This window comes from Drosophila tropicalis, unplaced genomic scaffold (assembly GCF_018151085.1).
Source record: "Drosophila tropicalis isolate 14030-0801.00 unplaced genomic scaffold, ASM1815108v1 contig_393, whole genome shotgun sequence".
NCBI lineage: Eukaryota > Metazoa > Arthropoda > Insecta > Diptera > Drosophilidae > Drosophila > Drosophila tropicalis.
The window spans coordinates 4,766,064-4,789,542 of record NW_027172855.1 but is presented as its reverse complement, the minus strand read 5'-3'; the positions used below and the strand labels follow the sequence as shown (position 1 = coordinate 4,789,542).

General features: G+C 36.2%; 1 protein-coding gene across 1 annotated transcript; it reads right to left on the bottom strand.

Moving 5' to 3' along the window:
- Positions 1–663: 663 nt before the first annotated feature.
- sens-2 (senseless-2) lies at positions 664–23,475 on the bottom strand. Its single transcript, XM_068284576.1, is given in 6 exon segments — positions 664–1,826; positions 9,636–9,817; positions 10,112–10,498; positions 10,935–11,216; positions 11,218–11,698; positions 22,517–23,475. Coding segments are annotated over 6 exon segments (2,220 nt in total). The 5' UTR covers positions 22,971–23,475; the 3' UTR covers positions 664–1,392.
- Between the last annotated feature and the right edge of the window lie 4 nt (positions 23,476–23,479).

Sequence of the window (23,479 nt, the reverse complement as noted above, 5' to 3'; positions counted from 1 at the left end):
TAAAGTGGGTTATAAATATGATAAGCACTGTATGTCATAGGTGAAAATTCGTCACCTAATGATTTTATATTCTTTATCAGCATGAGAGACATCAACTTTTTCATCAGATCTCCTGATCTGAATCTCATCGATAAAATGTCGGAAAAAATGGTGGATACTTTGGAAATGAATCAAATAATGAAGCAAAAATAGATTTCCATTGATTTGAAAACCAAAAATTTAATATGCCTTAGTCAATTAAGACATAACTATTATTAAAATCTACCTCAAAATTCTGAAATTTAATTTTATGGTTGTAACTTTTGAATAAATATATTTTTCTTTTCCGAATCAAGACATTTTATAAACAAATGTTTAATAAAGAAAGCTGCATTTAAATTTTGGCTTATCTAAAGTTAAATTTTGGGGCTTTACCTATTATTTTAGCCACGAGTGTAAATGACATTTCCAAATAAAATAATTCAAAACAATTTGATTTGTAATTTGCTTAATAAATTTAATTTATTTGAAAACATAAAAATACTTATAACTTAGATTAGATTTTTATCCGTTTTTGTGTTGAACATTAAAATGAAAATATATTTTTTTTATTTAGCATTTTTGGGTTGATTTCCATTTTTTCTTATAGTTTGGTTTCTGTTTTTTTTTTTTTTTTTTTTTTTTTTTGGTTTTTCTTTGTTTTGGTTTTTAGTTTTTACATACATACACATAATATGTATAAATAAGTTAAAAATTTATTAATTAGACTAAATTCATTGGAATGATATAATATCAAAATATTTGCATAATACAGCGTTGTTGTTGTTGTTTTTGGGTTTAGTTTTTGTTTTGGTTTTAATTTCACAACTATCTAGAGAAGCGACAAAAAAGTTGGAACATTTTGACATCTTACAATCTTACGACACTCACGATTTTTTATACCTGTTGAATTTTTTTTTTTGATTTTGTTTTAATATTTAATCTTTGCTTTGTTTTAATTTGTTAATTTTATAATTTATGCACAGACACAGATAAATGAAATTTGTGTGTTTTAGTTTCGGAAGAGAATTAATGGGTGAAATATTTCTCCTTTTTGTTTTTGGAAATGTGCTATGAGAATTTAAGACTATAAAATTGATTTTGTTTTTTTTTGTGGGCTTCTGGTTAATTCTTTGGTATGTTTTTTTTTTTTTAACTTGTTTTATTTTAATTTTTTGGCAACGTTGGAAAGTTTTTAGGTTTATATTATTTTTGGTTTTCTCTTCTTCATCTTCTTTGTAATTTATAATATTTAAAATGTTAAATTTTTGAGGTGGCCATGGAAATTATCGACTGAGAATTCCCAAGGCCTTCTATTGCACAATGATTGCGTTGAATTTGGTTGGGGAATTGAAATTGGAATTCTTGCTGATGTTATACCAACAACGAGACCTTCTGGCAATTCATCTGTGAGGTCAACTGCGGTTGACCACCAACCGTGGACGAGGAGGCCTGCAGTTGATGACTTGCCGCCGTTGCCGTTGGCGGGGGCAAGCCACTGGCATTGACCACTGCTCCTTGTCCTGGTCCTGTGGTGGCTGCAGCCGCCGCCGCTGCTGCTGCTCCTCCGAGCTCGACTGCAGCTGCTGCTGCTGCAGCTGACATGAAATCAACTTTACCCAAGTGGACACGAAGATCTGTGTGTTGGGTCTCCTTGTGGCGACGTAGGTCCACCTTCCTTTGGAAAGATTTGTGACAAAGTTTGCAGGAGAAGGGCTTGTAGCCGGTGTGTTTGCGGGAGTGTGTAATCAGGTTCGAACTCTGACTGAATGCCTTGCCACACACCTGACACTTGTGCGGTTTTTCACCTGTAACGAGAGAGAGAGGGGAAAAAGAGATATTAGGCAAGTTGCAAAAATCTAAAAATCGATAAGACCCAGCATCCCTCCCCCCAAACCTCACAGCCCATCGCAAAATTCTTCTTCAACCAAAGTTCGCCATTTTAGACACACACACACGCACACACATGCAAAAGCTCTCACTCATCGTCATAGTCGGTGTCGTCATCCCCCAAAAATTTTGTTTTTATCCCAGACACAAACTCCATCGCACCACAATGCTCTCAGTCCCCATCCCACCCGACTAACCTTCCCTGGCCAGAAACTCTCATGTAAGCCATCTCAGCCGTTTTATCGCCATTCTCTGCTACTACCCCAACCAACAGAAACACAACCAAACTAGCTTCTTCTTCTTCATGTTCCCTGTATGCAGAGTTTTTAAATTTCAACTTTTTGGTTCATCTGTGTGATGCTTTGCGGTTTACAACTTAAAGTCATTAAAGGAATTTTTACTTTGGCTTGTTCTTTGGTTTCTCACATTTTCATCTACCATTTTGTAGCTCATTTTCGTTGCGTTAAATATTTGATTAGAGATTTTGGGTAGACAGAAAGCTTTTTTTAATTGGATTTTTGCTCCATCTTTTATTTCGTTTCCTTTTTTTTTATTTTTTGGGATGAAATGATGACGCCAAAAAAGCTATCAACATTTTGATTCGTAATGAAATCTCAGATACTAAGGAGGAGAAATTTCAGCAAATGGCATGTGGATGACTGAGTAATGATTGAGAAAATGGAATAAAGTTAAAGAAGATATGAAATATCTGAAATTTGACGTTTTTGTCGAATTAAGAAACTTTTTAAGCATTTGATGTAATTCGATTTTATGTATAAAGTTTCTTTTCAATATTCAATTAAATGAAACTCTAGTATATCCAAGATGTCCAAGCTTAAGCTGATAGTTTCAGTTTTTATAGAAATAAGGTTATAAGGACTCCGTTCTTAATGTCCGTTCGGTTACAACGACTAAGTTTGATGAGTGATTGGTTGGTCCCAATACAAACTTATATGAAAGGGCCTCCGGTTAGAACGTCTTTCGGATACAACGACGAGAATCGTCAATTCCTTGAGCATCGTTATACCCGGATTCTACTGTATACATAAATCCTCGTACAAAATAGTTCCTAATATTACCTAATATCGACTGAAAAATTGTACATTAAGTCTAAGCTCTGAAATGTAAACAGCTTTAAAATATAAGCTCTAACTTAAGTAAGTACACTCGAATTTGAATGCCAAAAGCCTCTTAAGATTTATTAAGATTGGGCTTGAATTATAAAATAAAATGTTTTCTCTATGAAAACAAAACTTCCTTTTTGACTAAGAAATGTACTATTTTTAATGGGTTTATCATATATATACATATTTTCGAAAAAAAATTATATCGTTTTTTTTTTTGCCTATCAATAAGTGACATTTGGCTTAAAAGGACCAAACATATTCCATACAGAATTCAGATTGGCTCCAAATCGAAAGTTGGGGCTAAATTAATTTGTGGTATGCAGTGTATCTTAGTTTTGCTAGATCTACAACTTCTTCAAAGAGTTCAAACTTTTATTTCTAATATTTAAGATTTTGGAGAAAATCTCTTAGATATACACTCCCAAAAAATCGATGAAAAAACCGGATTAAACTATGAAGACCATTTTTAGGGTTCATCCTCTTTATACAATAGCCAACAAATTATATAAAATAAAATTCCATTATGTTATTCAGTTATTCAATACAACTATATGTACATACATAAATCTAAATAATAAGAGAATCTTCTAAAAGTTTATGAAAATTTAATTTTTATCATAGTTTGCAATAATAGCTTTAAAAATGTTTATTTGGCTGAGCAGATATCAAAAAAACTTAAATTTATAGAACCCATAGAATCCGGGTATAACGACGCTCAAGGGACCAGAAGACGTACTAACCGGATTCCTTTCATATATGTACATATGTAAGTTTCTATTGGGACCAACCAATGACTCATCAAACTTCAGTCGCTGTAACCGGACGGGCGTCATAAGCGGAGTCGTTATAGCCGGATTCTACTATATTTTATTCCATATTTTTAACATATAGGATGCAAATTGATCATTAACCTTTTAAAGTTGCGCTTAGAAATCGACCAAATTGAAAGGATTGATTAGAGATTCGACTTCTTATATTTGTTTGAAATTCCAAAAACGAACTTTTTGAATCGTATTATTAATCGATAGCCTTTTAAAAATATACTGAATTGCTTTTAAATTGAAGAGAATATAGCAAACATGTTTGAAATATACAAAAAAAAAAAAATAATGTTTGATTTTATACTGTTCTGATGTCATCAACAAATCAAAGAAGAAATCCTTGAGATAAAAAATTGTAAAAATCTCTTGGCATTTTTTTTTTTGTATGTATGTATACATATATACTTCACTTATACTTGGATATGTCTTTTGCTTGTATGTATACAATTTGCTTGAGTTTACTCAACACTTGAGCGAAACTAAAGCATAAAATATTAGAAGAAGTAAAAGGGGGAAAAGAAAGCAAGTCAGAAGCAAGCAAAGATTTAAAAGAATTTCCACAATGTGATGCAATAAAAATCCTTGAAATCTGCCAACGAAACACTGAGGAAAGCTGAGCAAGTAAAAGTTTTTCCTCTCGTTAGAATATTGTGTATAAAGTCGAGCCGGTCAGGGTTACATGGCACCCCAACAAAAATATATCCTTGTCGTCCTTTTGTCCTCTCACTCTTGCATGTGAAGCAGCTCGAGCAAACCCAACAAGAATTGCCGACGGCCGACGGGATTCTCGTTAGTGTTCGTTGCTCGTTGTTGGCGTGATAAATAATAAAAGCTGCTCTATAATCTCTGCGACTACGTGACGTTATTTGTGCCGATAGTGCACGAACGTGCCCCGAGCTATATGCTCCAAAACGGAAAACCCTTCAGCAGCGGCAGCAGCATCATCACAAGGCATGCTCCGTGAGGAGCGCTGAGAGCCAACTTCTGGCCTGACTACTCAATTTTACTGTTGGTACACCCACTCCACAGCCATGGCCTTCACCCACTCCAGTCTCCTGCTCCTACTTAAGGCACAAGCAGTGCCTGGGAGCCTGAAACTTGAATCAGAGCACATCCCAACGGTCGAATGTTTCACAATCACGTCGCTGCAATTCCATTATATACAGAACAGAAAGCTGCCGTTTTTCCTTCTTTTACATGCTTATATATAAATGAATCTATATACATACATCTATATGTATGTATGTAGGTATATGTGGGTATGTCTGTGTGTGAGTGTATGTAACAGTCACAGTTCACTTTGGTTTAGCATGTTGTCGTTATTTTGTTGCCGCCAGCTGCCGCCCCCCTCAAAACCCAACCAAATCTATATATCTGTCTCTCTTACTCGTTTTTCTCTGTCCGTGTGTCTGTGTATTTATGTACACACATACACACAAACATATAAATTGGCGCATGTAACCAAGTCTATGAACATTATCTCTCCTATATAGACAGAAGTGCCATAGATAACAAAATGAAAACCACAAATAGTTCAGACAAAGTGTGCAAAAAACATGAAATTAAATACTACATAAGTGAGAAATCATTAAAGAATTGTTGAAAAAATGGGTAAAATATATGAAAGAGCTTAGCAAATTTAGTACAATCTAAAGAGATGTAGAACCATTCTAAAATTTAGTACTAAAAGGAAGATATTTAGTAAATTGATGTTTAGTATTGAAGAAAGTTCATTTTTGTATTATTCTTTTGGTCAGTTTAAATTATATTTTGAATTTAAAGTATAGAATTTAAAGTATAGATGGATATATATTGAAGTCCTGTGTAAAGAACAATCAAAAGACACAATACAATGTAAAAGAAGGCCCTTTAATTGAAATATTGCATTTCAATTTATACTTCAAACTTCACTATCTATAATGTATTATCAAGGGAAATCGATTTCAAAGTCAGAAATTGAGTCGTATTTGTGGCTTGCCTTAGCTTCATTTATTTGTATTCTTGGTTAAATGAAGAACATGGCCTAATTTTGAATTGTAATACCTTTTACTAAGTTCATAAAGCTTAATTGTAAAAAAGCAAAACAAGGTTTTTAGTCCTTATTAAAGTTAAACAGTTAAGTGTAAATCCGTTGCAACACAAAGATCAAGAATAATTGTACATCTTAAAAAATACATGTACATACATATTTACATAGGTATGTATGTATGTATGTATGTATAGTACTTGGATCTATGGCTATCCCTTCTGGCCTCATGTTGCATAAATTTAAAAAGGACTAAATCTGATGCAAAAAAAAACACAACTTGGCGCACAAAAAAGGTTATAAAAACTTGGCTTAAAAGAAAAAACGAAAATGAAAGAAAAGGCGAAAAAAATACACAAAAATTCTTAAGGCAAATCACATCAATGGGGAAAATCTGCTTGTCGGAGATGAAAACACGTCTCTAGCAGTAAGAAAAAACCAAGAAAAAAACAAAAAAGAAATCAGGAAAAAGGCAGTAAGAGAAAGAAAATTAAGGATAGTCATAAAAAACAAGAAAAAGTAGTCTGAGCAAAACTGGAGTAAAAGCAAAACCAAAATCTTGAAACGTCGAAGCTTCTCCATAGCCACATGTGCGGACAGGCAATAAGCAGAAGAAGGAGGTGGCTGGTCTGGCGGATATGGATGGGAGTGGATTGTAGTAAGGTGGAGAGGTTAGGGCTGCAGTTGGCTTGGGCGGGGGGCCTTGTTCACGTCCTAAATCGAAGACGGCAAACGATAAAAATGTCTGGAATATTTCTCTCTCTCTGTGTCTCTGTGTGTGTGTGTGTGCCAAGAGCTCTTTTTCTCTTTTCAACTGATTTAACCAGACACTCGCTATGTCTGACGAGGGGAAGTTTTGCTTATTAGAGGTTATTATCCTTGCCATTTACAAAACTGATTTGCCAGGATAAATGGGAATTTCACTCATTTATACTTATGCTAAATGGTCCATTACGAAATCTGAAGAAAATCTCATGAAATAATCAGAATAAAAATGAATCAGAGATTCAATTGAATTTTGGCGGCAAAGCGAAAAAAGCAAAATCCTAAATTTGGTATACGGAATTGACTTTGCTTGGGTTATATTTTTTTAAAAATAATTGATTTGGACTCTTTTAACTTTTTTTTATTATCTTATTAGAAATAATGAATGGACATACATATATAAAAAATTCGATAAGACTAGAGAGTTGAAGGTTTAAGGAGAAAAAACTGACATATGGACTCCCGACTCTTCCCCCAAGGATACTAAATAGATAGAATATATCACTTTAAAACACTTTGCATTTTTGAGGACTCAAAAAGTTTGGAAATTCTGAGATCGTTTCTTTCTTTAGCACTAGGAAAGTTACCTTCTAAATTAAAAGAGGCTTAAATGCAAATGGCCTATTGAGAAGAGGTTTTTTTAAGTCTTCATTATACGATTTATATAAAATTTTTATAGAATTTTGCTGAATTATTTTCCAAGTCCTTTTAAATGCATAAGAGACAAGATAGGAGAGACTTTTCAGGTTAGTTTCTTATGGGATGATTTTCTAATATTTAATTATTACTTCATCAATGAAATGTTATTACAAAATTGACCACTTGTCATTTATTTATTTCCTATTGAATTTATAATTGTCCGACACGTGAACTGGGAATGCCATTGATAGCCGAAACACGTGCTGGCATTGATAAAGCAGATTTCAAGAAAACAAATATTCAATTTTCAATTCCCCAATCTTAAATATCACAACGAAAAAAAAAGAAGAAGAAAAACAAAAATCATGAAAAGAACAATACACTATGTGTGTGTGTGTGTGTGTGCACATACATATGTATGTATGTATATGAAAGCAAAACAAATCGCATACGAGATTAGATATTTCACGTAGACATAAAGAAATTGAAATCGATGCTGACTTCCCTCCGTTGGCCCCTTTCCCAACCCCCCGCCATCGCGCCCCTGGACGTTAAGGCGTCGGGCTTCATAATGGCGGAGCGAACCCAAACTGCGCCACGTAGTACCAAGCGGCAGCGCAGTTGTTTCCTGTTTCCATAGGGGTGTGTATACCAATACATAGAGAATCAGTGTGTCTGTGTGTGTGTGCGTCGCGTATAAAACAGAAAATCAAAATCTCTTGACTAAATTTTTCATTGGTCGGCTGTGATTTGCTCTGTCGTTGCTCACTCTCTCGCGAAAGGCGTTTCAGAGCCAGCCATTTTTGTCTTTGTATAAGTGAGTGAACTGCGTATGTATGTATGTATGTGTGTGTGTGTGTGTGTGTGTGCAGACCTTCCAGTCTCGCTCCAAAGTTTTTGTATATAGAACTCTTATCAGTCTTACAAATGTCTCTCTCTCTCTCTCTTGCAATCTGTGAACTCCCTCTCTCTCTCTTTATATATCACACATATATATATACATATTTCTGCTGTCTGTCTTTCTTGCTCTCTCATTCTCGTTTGTGATTTTTATTATTTTGTATTTTGTTTTTGTTTTGGGAGAGTAACTCCTGTGTGCTCTTCCAGCTGTCTGCTCCATTTTTCTTACTTTTTTGTTTTTCCTCACATTCTCCACGCAGTTATAGTTATCAGCCCCCCTCCTCCGCTTGACTAGTACCACCATTTATACTAGCGAACTGTAATTGGAACTGTGACTGCGACTGTGGCTTTTTGGTGGTGGTGATTCCAAAAAGCTTTAATGGCTCCTTTCCCGGCGACATTACGTGCTTACCCCATTTCAAATTCAACTAAATGTCATAAAATATGCGATGTGATTCTTTAGGGCATATTCGGGGACCGTTTACAGAACCTTGTAGTTTGATTAGGTTTCGGATTAAGTATTGTCCAAGCCTTTAAAGTTTAAAATTCCCAAAAGACATCATTAAACTTTAAAGGCTTGGACAATACTCCCCAAAAGACATCACAAATCTTATAGAACAATATGTTAAGTGATTAAATGAATAAGATCAATGAATGCCAAAATGAGCCAAGCCAATTTTTTTAGTTCTTATCCCCAACAAAACCTATTTTAATAGTTTTTAAGATGTATCCAATATACCAGATCGTATAAAACTAAGTTCGCAGTTGGGAATTGTTGATATATCTTGGCCATCATATAAGAATTAGTTGAAAATAAAAACTAATATACAAATAAAGAGGGCTCAGACGCTCAATTGCTCAAATAGTGCCTGTGCCTGGGAGTGCCTTTTAAGGATAGCCAAAGCTCACATTGGGCAGCCAAAAGGTTTCACCAACTACCCTTCCACAAAAGCCTAATTGATAACAGTACTACCAAAGAGTTATAAAGCTTCTTCCTGCCCGTTATTGGAGGAGGAAGATCCCCCAGAAGGTTAGTCACTTTACTATCCATTTAACCATTTTTTACAAGCACTAGCAACTTAGACGACAAGTAGCATAAAACATCCATAAGTTAGCCTGTGAATACGAATCCTTGTTGTTCAGTTGCCTTTATCAATGGGCCACTCAGACAACTCATCTATCGAGGACTGAATCAATAGAGTAAATCGATCAAATCGTAGAAACACTGACTATCAGCCCTTTTAGACCACATCTATACACATAAATTTGAGTCTTTATGTAAAACCCTTTTAGTTCTAGTTTATATTTATGCCAATGCAATGCAAAGTTATAATCGGTTGTCGTCCTTTTAAGTTGGGTGTGTCTCATTTTCTTCCCTTTGGCAATTAGTTTATAGCAAGCAAAGTGCCCGCTTAACTTAATCCCTCTTTTATTTAGCAAAAAACTTACCTGTATGTATGTAGGTGTGTTTCTTCATATCACTCTTTTGATGGAATCGCTTGCCGCAATAGCTGCAGGGATAAGGCCTCGTATCGCTGTGGATAAGCAGATGGGTGGATAGAGTGCTGGAGCGCTTAAAGCGTTTGCCACACTGTTTACACTCGAAGACCTTTTCCACATTGTGTACCGCCCTGTGTAAATGGAAATAAGAAGAAACGGAACTTTAGTTATATGGTAGGTGAGAGAGCTGTAATTAAGCCCAAGCTCCAATTCCCTTAACCGCAAAGCAAACATTTGGCCAGCAGGACAAATCCCACCATTTCAGCTAAATTAAGTAATGCACAAATGTCCCAAGTATGCAGTCCGGTCCGGTCGGGTTTGGTCCTTGTCCACTCATTAGGCATGCAAAACGCCACCCACTGACCACTACCGCCACTAAGGACATAGAAATTGCTTCCACCGAAATCCCCAAATGCTTTACATACCTGTGCTGACTGAGGCTGACCTCATGGCCGAAGGTCTTGTTACATAGCTCGCAGGCATATGGTTTCTTGCCGTGATGGGTGCGCCGGGAGTGCACCTCGAGTCCGTGTGGTGTTGAGAACATCTTCTCGCACTTCATGCACGAGTACAGGTCACTGAATTGATGCAGTCCCGGATATCTAGCGGCTATGTGATGAAAATGCAGGTGTGGTGAATGTGGCAGACCCAAATGCCCGCCACCGTTGGGAGGCACACCGACGCCCACACCCACAGCAGCTGCAGCAGCGGCGGCGGCAGCTGCAGCCGCAGAAGAACCGTTTTGTCCAGCCGACTGAAGCGGTACCATGAGGCTACGTAAACGTAAAAGATTTTCCGAGTCCGGATGGTAGCTGGGGATATATGAACGAAAAATAGAAGAGCGTTTCACTTAATTGAGGCGTGCTAATTAAGAAAGGGACTAAGAGCTGGTCAGACATAGTAGTCTGTCGTAGATGTCTTTTATCCCCTTACTATCCTCATTCGAGGTCCATGGTGGGAAATTGCTCGACTCAAAACCACTTTATAAAGATTTTATATAAGAGAGTATCATAAAATGGACATGAAGTTGCTGCGAACATGTGACACATCCTATTTTATCCTATCTTTCGAAGGAAAGATATTCAGATATTCATACGACTCTCTCACAAAGAATTTTTGTATAAAAGAAGGTACTTATGGGTGTTAGACACAGTTTTCTTTAGTTTCAAGTATCTACTCTTAAACTATATTAAACCTACTTTCATTTCCAATTTAAGATATTTTATTCTATGGATAGTTAATGCTTACCCAGCTGCCAATCCGGTTTGATGCTGTTGCTGCTGTTGTCCCAAGGCAATGGCGGCAAAGAAGGGTAGTGTGGGTGGAAAGAGCTGTCTGGGGAACATGTTAGCATCATAGTTGGGCGGGTAACTTTGTCTCATTGCCTCCAATGGATTAGTGGGCATTGTTAGAGCAGAACTTGATGTAGGCAAACCAGAGAGAATGGGACTCCGCTGTGGAACCCTTCTCTGGGAGGGCTCATCTCGTCTTAATAGTGCGGATACAGAGAATAAATCTGATTTTTTTCGAGCTTATGCCATTGTTGGTGGCTGTGATCAGGAGCTCAGAGGCAGAGACGGCACTGGGTGAGCTAGCACTTGGACTACCTGGTGGTGAGTCCACCTCAAGTTCCACGGATGAGTTACTCGAGTGGGAATGCGACCTGGAGCGGGAGTGCAGCGAACGATGTGAGTGATGAGAATCGGAGGCATCATCCATATCGATTTGGGAAGAACTATGCGATGGACTACGCGAACGAGAGCGGGAACGAGAGCGCGATTGACGCAATTGCTCACTGGCACTGATGATGGAGGTGGTACGCTGCAAATGCTGCTGCAATTGAAGATGGTTTTTGCTCAACATGGATATGGAATTGTTGTTATCCTCCTCGGTGGTGGGCGGTAGAGATGTTAATGTCGGTAGGGAAGGTAATGGCTTTATTCCAGCCGCTGCTGCAATGGCTGTCAGGTGTTCAGTCTTGACCAGTCTGCTTATACTAAAGGCGAGAGAATCTGCGAAAGAGGACAGAGAGGAAACGTTTAGCTAAATCAGAGCCTAACCATTAATCACTCACTCACACATGCACCTGTATAGGTCTCACACACAAACACACAAACATACACACACAGCACATATGCCAGTTGGCAGCATATCAAATTTCAAATGTAATTATTTTCGTATTGAATCGCCTAATCCACCTTACATGACCATTAATTCACCCTAATCAACGTACAACGTTCCGCATTTGACATCAACGCATCATCATCATCATCATTCGATATCGTCACCCAGAACCCAAGGCTCTAGCCCAGGCGCCGGCGCTCAGGGTTAGGGCACGCCCCTGTCAACAATCAATCCACCCAACAAATGTTTCAATAATATTTTGCACACAGAAAACCGAAAGGAAGTCAACCACTCTTTAATAAATCGATGGATATTTGAAAATATAAAAATTTGGGATTTATATAAACGATCTTTACGGTTTAACTCTTGGGGATAAAGGATTTGACATCAAACCTCAAAAACAGCCTGAAGTTGGCAAACTTAATTGACCATCAAGATAATGGGAATACCAAACTGAAAATTGAAGTGCTAACTTAATAAAGAAGATGAGAAAATGAGAATAGACTATTGATAGACTAATTTCCAATAGATAACCGAAAGGATTCTACTATTAATATGATTTTAAGCTTCAAGTTTCGAAGTAAAGAAAGTCTACAACTAGAAATACCTCTAATCTTAAGACTGGTTAGATTTAAGAACCTAAGTGATTCCTTAGATCCCAAAACGGAAGTGCTGCTAACTCAAAATTTGATTTCCCATTATGTTCGATATCGTTGTGGAAACTTTTGTGTGGTGGACACAAAAAGACGCGAAACGCACATCCTCAGACTTGCCCCGTCGAAATGAAATAATAATAATGTGCGTTTAAATAGAACATCTGTTCGGTCCACACTCGGCTAAATGGAGCATGACAAAACAGAAAACACACAAACAGACATACGGATACATATAGGAATCGGGCAGGCGACACTCTCTCTTTGTCTGTGGGTTTTGACGCAGGCGCAAATCTCGCGCACATCACGTAGGAAAAGGGGTAGAGACACAGAGAGACATACAGACGGATGGAGGAATGAAACCACGGTGGCCTGAGGCAAATCGAATGAATGAATCCGCATCGCAACAAAAGAATAACAATTTGACAACATTCTAATTCGCCACGCAGATAAAAGTAAACTGCAAGGGCACAAACCCGCTTGATGATGATGATGACAATGGCGACGAGGCCAGGAGGGGGGGAGAGAGGAAAGCGGTATGTGAGGGAGGTTTGGGTAGTGGTGAAGGTGTAACAACTTTGATTCTTGTAGTCACTGAGGCGGCAAACGCAAAGCCAAATAAATATAAACATTGGACCAGGCCTAGAAATTTTAGTTGCTTAAATTTGTCCATGATGAACATTTTTGCTTTTTGTGTGGGGGTAAGTTTCCACCCCCCTCCCATCCATACCAGACAGAGAGAGAGACAGAGTGTCAAGTGTTTTTATTGCGCTTCTGTTGTTTGCCGCCGTGCTACTATGTTCTTTTCGCTTTGGTTTTCAAGTGGTTTACAAAAATTGAATTTCTACCACATCGCACTCTAGAATTCTACAGATTGCCCCCCCGCTTCACTATGAAGTCTAGAATGAAGCCTCTGCTTAGCCACATTGTGGTCATTAATTTGATATATGTTGATGCTCTGACTTTTGATTCATAATTCTACTAAAAACACATTTTGGAAAGTTTTTAATAACGGAAATTAACAATTACATTACGGATTCTGCTTACCCCCGAGGGTGTTTCTTTTAGTTGTAATTCTCAACTTGTTTTAGCGTTAGGGTAAGAATTTTTAGTGTGTCATGGCTTTAACTGAAGATATTTTCAGATAGGCGAAATCTAGTTCAATTTCATTGCCTAAGTTTTTGAGATATTTGGAAATCGTTTTGCCCAATTTTAATTTGATGCCCGGTTAAAGCAATTGTCGATCCGTTGAACCCTTTTGCATTCTAATTATGCACACAATTGTCCCGTGAGCATTAACCATTTTCCTTCAGCAATTCGAATCGTATACGAACCACCAGCTAGAGCCACCAGAAGGCCAACTGTTATGTGTGGGCATATAAATATATAAAATCTTGAAATTGAAATCGTTTAACGGTACAAAAAGCCACCCCAAAATAATAACGATGAAAGTACGGAAGGACAGCCGGAAGACAAGGACAAGTGGCTTCAGTGGCTCACGTAACCCTCGGCATAGACTAGACTTCTTTAAATGATAATAATGAGCTTAAGCATGTGGCCCAAAGAGAGTCGGCTGCTTCAGGGTGGCAACTCGCAACTGGCAACTGGAGGCTGCAGGCTGACAAAGTAAACAGACAACAACAAAACGCCCATTCCCCCCCCCCACACACACCATCCATTTGACTGACGGTAGTAAAGTCATAAATTTGTGCACATTAGACATAGCCGTCGTCCACCCTCATCCTAGACCCTCTTATATATATATCTCTCTCTCTCTCTCTCTCTGTGTGTGTGACACCCTCTGCGATGCGGGACGATGTTCATCTGTTTTTATACTTATCCGCCCGGGAGCAATATTCACGCACTCCACGCACTTGTTCACATTCAAACCGGGGAACGACAACAACAACAACAAAAAAGGTAAAATAATTATTCGACACTGCATGGTAATTGAAATCATTGTTATCCTGTTCTCCGACCTCGCCTCCAACCACTCCCATTCAATTGGTGGGCTCAATGCAGTGCTTATGCCAGGGATTATTATTGTTTTGGGGCGATTTTCGGCTATTATCGTTAGACTTTGGGTGTAAATGGAGATATTGTAGGTGTTAATTATTTCCATGCCTTTTGTAATTTCATTCATAATTTGATATGAATTTCCTAAAAATAAAAACCAAATAAAATGTTCTCTCCAAAGAATGTTAACAATTCAACAACACAAACTTGAGAACAATTAAATAAAAATTCAAATCCTTTATTGGTAAGAATTCTTTTACTAAACGTTATAACATTCAAAATGGTGATCTAGTAAGTGAATGTTATTTAGGCTTTATTTGATCATGGATTTTCATATAATCTAGAGAAAAGGAGGCAAATTAACTTTAACTTGCTTGTATCCTAAAAATATTTGTGTGTCTTTTGAAGGTTTGTTTAGAAAATTTCATTTATCTTATGAACAGAACTTTATTGGGTAATGAAAATATGAATTTGGAATTAACTTTACTAATTAGTTCAACTTATTCGAAAATTTCAAATAACTTAGGCTTAATTTTATCCCCGAACTATGATTGTTTTCTGAAACGAGAAAAATACAAACCTAAATATTCATATATGTATGTACCTCAAATGTACGTCTAAAGGGAAGATGCAACTTTAACCTTTTAATAACCATAAAATTGGCATATATTTTAATATCTTAAAGCCCACAAATATAAACACATGAGTACATACAAATGTGTATGTATAAATAGAACATAAAATAAAAGAATTCCACTGATTGTATATTATTGATTATCATTTATGTATGCAACAACATATATTTATTTCCCTTTACCTCTTCTCTTATCAGTTGAATTCCACGCAAAAAAAAAAAGAAGAAAGAAAACAAAAATCAAAAAAATTATTATTTAAGCAAATAAAGAAGCCATCGTAAAATGCAAAAACAAACACACAGAAATATGTTTGATATAAAAAGATAGAAATAAAATTCTATGACAGGAAGAATATAAAAATATATAAGTACTTATGAATAAATATATATCTGCATATATTAGGGTGAACCAAATTAAACGTATCTTTTTATATAGTCAGTTTGGCAGCTTTTGGGAAACTTAGGAACATATTTGGCTTAAACTATTTCCGAAGTCGATTAATGATAAAAACTTAAGCATTAAAGGTGAACTCATCAATTTTACTAGTGAGGCTGGCATACACAGCGTATACTTAATTTTTCGATGCTGATGTTTAGATATATTGGTAAAAGATTAAGATTTATATTAAGAAAATTTTTTGAAATTGTCATAGTATGCCTATTATGGCACTGTGTATTATTTCGACTTGGTTTTACGATCTTATTTTTTTTTTCTCATTTAATTGATCGAATTTGAAAAGTGAAAACTTGACTGTCCATCGGCTGGCCGGGACCACCAATTAAATGTCATTTATCAGTAAAGAAAGAGAGAATATAAAAAAAAAAAGTCTAAAGTTTAGATAGCCTTCTGATTTATTAGCCACAGTGAGCGATAAGCCAGTGAAAGGGGTGATCGGATGTATGGAGGGGGGTGGTAGAGAAAGAGTGGCCGATTGTATGGGATAGGAATGTGTTAGGGTAGGGTGAGTAATTTTCCTCTTCTCTTCGGACGTTTGCATTGGCATTGGCATTTGTGAAGAGCCTGGGACTTGGGGCAGCATTTGATTGATTTGCAGTGTAAAAATAAATAATGTAATTGCAATAGCTAAGCGAGATAGCTCCAACCGGACTTGCATCAAAGGAAATCTACCGACAAATAGCAAAAAAAAAGAAAAAAACTCAACAACTACTGATAGGGAACGACTACGACAACGTTGACGACTACCTACAAACAACTGTTGGAAGCGATTGCGATTGGGATTGTCGACGAGTGCTGTGTTTGGATACGCAATCCCCTTCTAATGCCACTCAATGAGTGGCAGCTTATCCGTCCAAAAAAAAAAAAAAAAATTATATACATACACACATACATACATGTTTTGGGTACTGGCCTCTATATTATTTATATTGTGCTATTTTGATGATGGTCTGTGTGTGTGTGTGTGTGTGAGTGTGTGTGCTTCACTTTTCTACTTTCATATTTGCCGAAAGAGGCACTACTTTATAATATTATGACCGATCGCCCCCTAACTACTGTGACTCTTTGTTTTACCTAATCGATAAGTTTTCAAATACTAAGCCCCTAATCCAAATGGTGTTATAAATTATGCATAGATTGAATATTAAATAACTTGGACGGAATATTCAACTCGACTCGTGTGCCCAATTAAAACTGAGGCTACTCTTGCCGACGGCATTGCAAAGCTTGAGAAATCAAATCTCATATCAATCAGTCTAATTCATCAGTTGAATGACTTTCATTATACTAAACTTTAACAAATTTCAGATTTGTTTCATTGTAAAGACGAGCATTCAAAAGGTTAAAGATCTTAATCGTAATATCATTCAGCTAAATCATTTGTTACCTGGTGAAAAGAATTCCAATTATTCGTATCAATTCTAGACTTCTTTCAAATAATCAAAAGGTAGAAATCGCTATGAACTAAAAATCCTTTAATGCTGGTTCAATATTTCTTTCATATATGTATAAATATTTGTTGAAATTCTGAAATTTACATTTTGCTAGGTCTATTATAGAATTAAACTTTGTTCAGGGTCATATACATATATTACTTTTCATTATTTCTTACTCCTACGATCTTGTATTTATACATATAACTTGGCTATTAATTATCAGTTTCTTTTTAAATTTGGTGGACCGAAGAAGAAAAAGATATAAGGGCATCAAATTTTTGATTCGAAAGTTCTAATCAAACTCAAACATATACAAGTTTTCAAACTCTTATAAAATGTACAAGTTCTCATACCAAATTTTAAAGCTCCAATTCTTTTAGTATTGGAAATCTACATAGTGGCTTGTAAGGACGTAAAGGATATGACAATATTGAGTCGATTTTTCTTAAACGGTTGTCAACTTGATTTGCCCTTTCAGTTTTAATGTCTCCATAATGGAAAATGTCAATAATATTGAAAAATAAAAGTTTGAAACGCTTGAAACTTTGTATCTATCGGATAAATCTGCAGAAACTTGTGATATTTTTCCCAAAATGTTAAAAACACATTGAAAAAACCTTTTTTTCTTTTATGGATAATAAAATGATTCATACAAACAGTACTTATCCCTCGAAGTAGAGAACTATTCCAATTTTCTTCAAAAGTCTTCAGAGACTAAGAGAGTCGGACTCAGTGATCTATTGAAACCGCAAATTGCATTCTGATTACGTTATCTATTATGTGTAATTCACTGTTCGGTTGCCAAGACCATATCTAAATATAAATTCTTGTTCTTGAACTAACCAAAGTATTCTATTTTGTTTTTGTTTTATGGAGAGGCAAAGTCCACTTTGATTCACCAGTGTGATTAATAAATGGTCTATATCTAGACTATATGGCTCCCATTCGGTATTGCTCAGTGTTCAATTTTAGCAACTGTCGTAGGCCGTCTGTTGGTTTTTATGGCTAGTCTGATATCTACTGGTAGCATTTATTTCGTTTAATTAAAAACTATGACATTGATCTATACAAATCGGAGATTTTCCGCGTGTTGTGAGATAAACGAGATGATTTCATTTAATAAGCATATACAAATATGAAAACGTGACAAGAAAATCATTTTTATTTTCACCCTAAAAAAAAAAAAAAAAATTGATTTTTCTTAGAGTAGTAATAAATAACTCAATGTTTTTTTTTGCTGTTGTGGTGTAATTTAAGGTTTATGTATTACCCTTTTCCATCCCCTCTCTCTTTCTCTTCCTCTCACTGTCTCCTAGAATGTGTATCTTGTGGTTTAGTTAACTTTTGTTTACTTATCGGTCGCTCGCTTATTTTTATGATACTTTTACTCTTTCGATTTTACAACGAGGCGAGGATATTGACATGTTTAGATGTCGTTATGTATTTACCTTAGATCGTAAATCATAACGCGTGTGCGGTGTACTCTAACCTACCTATGTATGTATGTATGTATGCATGAGTAAGTCTTGTTTGTATCTTGCAGATACAGGAAAAGGCTCATATTCGTATCTATGCCAGTGTTTTATATAGACTGTTTTCTTGTATTTATTTGAACGACTGGCTGGCTTCATTTTTACTTTTTTTTTGGTATCTTTATAGATTTACAATGCCCAATTTTCGTCTACTTGTGAGAAGTTAAAATATATATGACAGGCGATGAGTTGCCAATGATTACGACGTGTGTCGTAAATATTTCATAAATATTGCTCTGATTTTCGTTGCGACAATTTGTTATTGATCAATAATATGTACAATACTTGCGGCAATATTTATATAGATAATCTAGTCTCTGATCGACCTCTGAATGCTCTATTTTATTGAACAATGGCAAACAAATTCAGAGAAAGATAGTTAATCTTAAGAAATAACCCAAATAAAATTTATAAATCAAAGAACAGAACTTTCTTCAGATTCTTTTAAAGGGTAGCTATATATTCATGCTGTTTTAGTTGATGTTATGTTTAAATATTAAATTATTGTATTTTGTTTGACACACAAATAATTTACTGTTCTCGTTCAAGTCATTTCTTTTTGGGCTTGAGGAGTCCAAACAACTGTGTAAATTTTCCCAATACTCTCCGTCTAGGTAACAGCTTTGGCCCTGATAAGAATTTTTGTGGACAGCGGGTGGGGGGAGGTAATGGTGAGGGGGATTTGACTATGTATATGATGGTATTGTAGGTAGAATCGGTTGCCAAATGCTTTATTTATTCGATAGGATATTTCGATTGCTTTTAATTGATTTGAATCGCTGTTCAATCGTTTGGTGTGATTGAAAATGACTTAACAAATTTATTATTGAATTTATATCGATCGGACTCAGATAGTAAATGCAACTATAAATTATGAAAATTATTTATTACTAACAATCGTTATTGTTGTGATTCCAAGTGATATCATTTCAGAGCACGTTTATAAAGAAATATATATGTATATACATACATGCTTGGGTATCTCTATCTATTTGGCATGAATCAATGCCTACGATAGATAAAGTAATTTGTTGTCTTGGTGCCATTTAACCCCTTTGACCCGATGACTCTTAGTCGGCATTTAGTCGGTAACATTTTTTTTCTTGCTTTGTTTAATTTATTTAAATTTGTCACTGACTCATACTGCTTGCTGGTGTCCGGTGTCAAAGTTTTCCAGACGCCAACTCAAAACGCCAAAACTATTATCGTCATTAATACATAATTGAATCATAGGGAAAGAAAACGTGCACCAGATGAAGGCGGAGGCATTTTATTGAAAATTGAGACAGTTATTGAGTGACCTTTTGCTTTGGCAAGGTTGGGCCAATAATTAAGTCTGGGGATGTATTAATTGTGAATTTCTGTTTCTGCTTGGGTGGCTGAAAGTAAGCTCAAAGGTATCATGACTCGTTCAATTAATTTGATCTAATAACTAGATAATCAAATGTACATAACTTTAGATGGTTCTATAATAAAAGTAACTTAAGGTAAGGTTAACTGGTTTTTAAATCAGAAGTTTTTGAGAATTTGTTGTCCTTAGTGTAATTGGTCATTAATTGATACAAAGGTAGTTCAATTTGAATGTTGAAATTTTTATATAGCATACATTTTGGAGCAATTTTTTTTATCTTTGAAATTATGTTATAAGCAACGGCTTATATTAAGGGTTTCTTCAAAATCCTAACAATAAATATAGAAAAAAAGACCTCAAACATTTTATTTAATATTATATAAATTGAAAACTGTCCTGCTTTGGATATTCAAGAGCAAAATCGCAAAGTGAAGTCTATTTATAGCTTTAATGGGGATAATCAGAAAAAATGATAACATTAGGTGCTTAAGAGATAAATTGAAACAAATATTAAACCAAAACGTTTTAAGAGAATAAGAGAATCTTGATCAGATTGAAGAGCTAAGAGTTAACTTTCAATATGCTTGAATCGTATGAATCGGTTGACTCTATCAAAAATTCCAAAAATTTCAATCAGACAATGTCCTCATAAGTAATTTTTAGGGCTCTTTGATCATAAGGTATATATTTTTAAATGCCTAAATTGTGGTATTTAATGCAAGTCTTTGGTACTTTAAAAGTAATCACGTTCATGTTAAAGTAATTAAATTTTCATATGTCCTAACAAAGATTTGCTGCTGCAGGGACAAAGGAAATGGCGACAACTCAGCAGAAGCGGCCAATCAGTCAGCAGTCACCAGAAGACCAGTAAAGCAAGTGAAGCCACCACATCACCAATATTTTAACAAAAAAAAAAAAAACAAAAAAATATCACACACAAAAAGGAGGGAAAAAATATTTCAACAAACAAAGCGAAATTCATTTTCGCTAGAAAACGAGAAAAGGGCAAAAACATAAGGAGGGGAAAAATGGAAGAGGAAAAGCGTGTCGTGGCAAACGGAATTGAAAATTTAGTGAGCATGTGCTTGAGTGTGTGTGTGTGTGTGTGTGTATATATGTTTTTCTCCCCACATATCCATGTCTGTGCTGGGCTGGCTGGGACTGAACAACATATCCGTTGGATACATGTAATGCCGGTAAATGAAATCCGCTTGTCGCTGGTTGTGAGCTAGTCAGTGAGTATTGGTGGAATACACACATACATAGATACACAGACTCGCACACACACACATTCATTCATTCATTCATTCAATGCTCATATTTGAAATTCAACTGCTATGGCGACGACACAGACCGTCCATCTATCCATCCAACCATCCATCCATATGCCCATCTGCCTTTGTTTTAACCCTCTGCCCCAATTGCCCCTCATCTATTGTAGCTCGTATCAGTATCTCTGTGGTTCGCTATGGATTTTTCAATCCCCGATATCCATTTGTCCGTTCCATGTCCGCACAGAAGATTTGCACATTAAGCGCCCATACACACTCACACTCACACACAAACGGAATAATGAACATTTCCCTGTTTGCTGCATTCTCACTTCTCTTTCTCTCTCAGCTTCCCTTACCCCTGCATTTTGATGTCCTGGCCGCGCCCCAATTTTTGAAATTCGGATTTTTTCCAATTAAACTGACACCGTGATGTCTGTTCAAATGGAGTCTAGCATACCCAACTGAACAGTTGCAATATTTTAAAATCACACATTACTCAAATAATTTTTAACAAATTTTCGCCAGGCAATTTTTTTCACTTGTTCGGTTGACGTTTTTCTGTTTTTTTGCTTTGTTTGTTTTCATTTTAATTAACTTGGGGAATAGAGGATGTGGTGGCAACATGACAAGGGAAATATTAATGCCCATGCACTCAACAAATTGAAATTTTGCTTTATATTTGCGTTCACGTGCAGATTGTATTTAAAAACTTTTTGAGGTAATTAAATTTTGAAAAAGGTACCAAATTTAAGTCCATTTCGAAATTCAACTGCAAATGTTTAGCAAATGCTCCTTACTCTCAGTTTTTTCATCTAACCATATAGAAGTCTGCATATATCTTACCATCTAAAAAAAATCGCGTTTATAGTTCAATATTTTTTAGTTCAAAATGAAAATATTAATAATAAAATCATAAGGATATAAACTTTTTGGAAGCAGACACTTATGAAATATCGATATATGTATATTGGCTTGATATTTGAGTTGGATATATAAAATAATAATAAACGACTTTATCCATTGTACATATTTCTAAATGTCTGATATAGAGAACTAACATAGACTTGGCTATGTATAAGTGTTAAATCAAGTTCTATATATGTATGATATCCCTACTAGATTAGTGTACTGATTAAATTGTTAAGATTTTTGACGAATTTTTTGTCTAGATAAGATATAAATCAATCTACTATATATAGCACATTCACAAATTTAATACGCAATTTCTGTAAATATTGACCCAAAAAGTATGCTATGATAAATTTTGGGGAATTGCAATTTGTATAAAATTTAACTGAACATATTTGTTCACACACAAAAACACACAGACGCAGAGGTTTCTTTTTAGCTTACCGTCGGCATTCCGCTTCTTTGGTAGCACCGCTTTAAAGGCAGACATGGGTGCATATTCATGTGGCGATGTCGAAGCCGACGGCATCTGAGGATGTGAATTGTGTGGCTGTTGCTGATCTGTCACTGTGATCTGAGCCTGCTGCATACGCTGGTGCAGCAGCTGTGTGGGCGATGGTATTGTCGCCATGCTGGTCAATGCACTGAGATCGCGCACCTGCAGCGATGAGGACATGGAGGAGGATGATGCAGACGATGCGGATGACGAGGATGTGGAAGAATGCTGTTGCTGGAGACTAGTCACAAATGGTCCTGGAAAATCACTGGCAATGGCGGGCTTAAAGTTACCCAAACTGTAGTCCAATGGCAAATGATGCTGATGGGCGGGCGGTGCTGCTGTGGTGGCTGGATGCAATAAATGCTGGCCGGGATTAGCTTGCAATTTGGCCACGTCCATTATATGTGGGTATATTTCAGTTTAGTTATTGAATTTTGATTGGAATGGGTCTTGGGTATTAGTTGTGATTTGATTGGACTATACGCGACGGCATCCGGATACGGAAATAAGATTCACTTCACAGAACACGTCACTGATTTTTGATTTTGTATTTATTTTAATTTTTTTTTTTTTGGCTTTGATACGACTTGAACTGTTGGCTACGGCGTCATCGAACGGACTGACAAAACCCCGTAGTCGTAGTAAAACTTAATCACGGAGACGCCGGCGCCTGGCTGAGAGTGTGAATCTGGACTGCTGCCTCTGCCCTGCCACTTGACTCGAAGCGACCAGGAAAAGCAAAAAAAAAGCAAGAACTCTTGCGCTGCTCAGACTCTTCCAATATGTTAGTGGATTGGAAAGAAATCAAAAGCCCGCGAGAAGCTGTAAATGGAAAAGCCAGATAGAGCGAGAGAGCGAGCGACAGAGAAAGAGAGAGCGCAAGGGAGAGAGAGAGAGAGTGTGAGAGA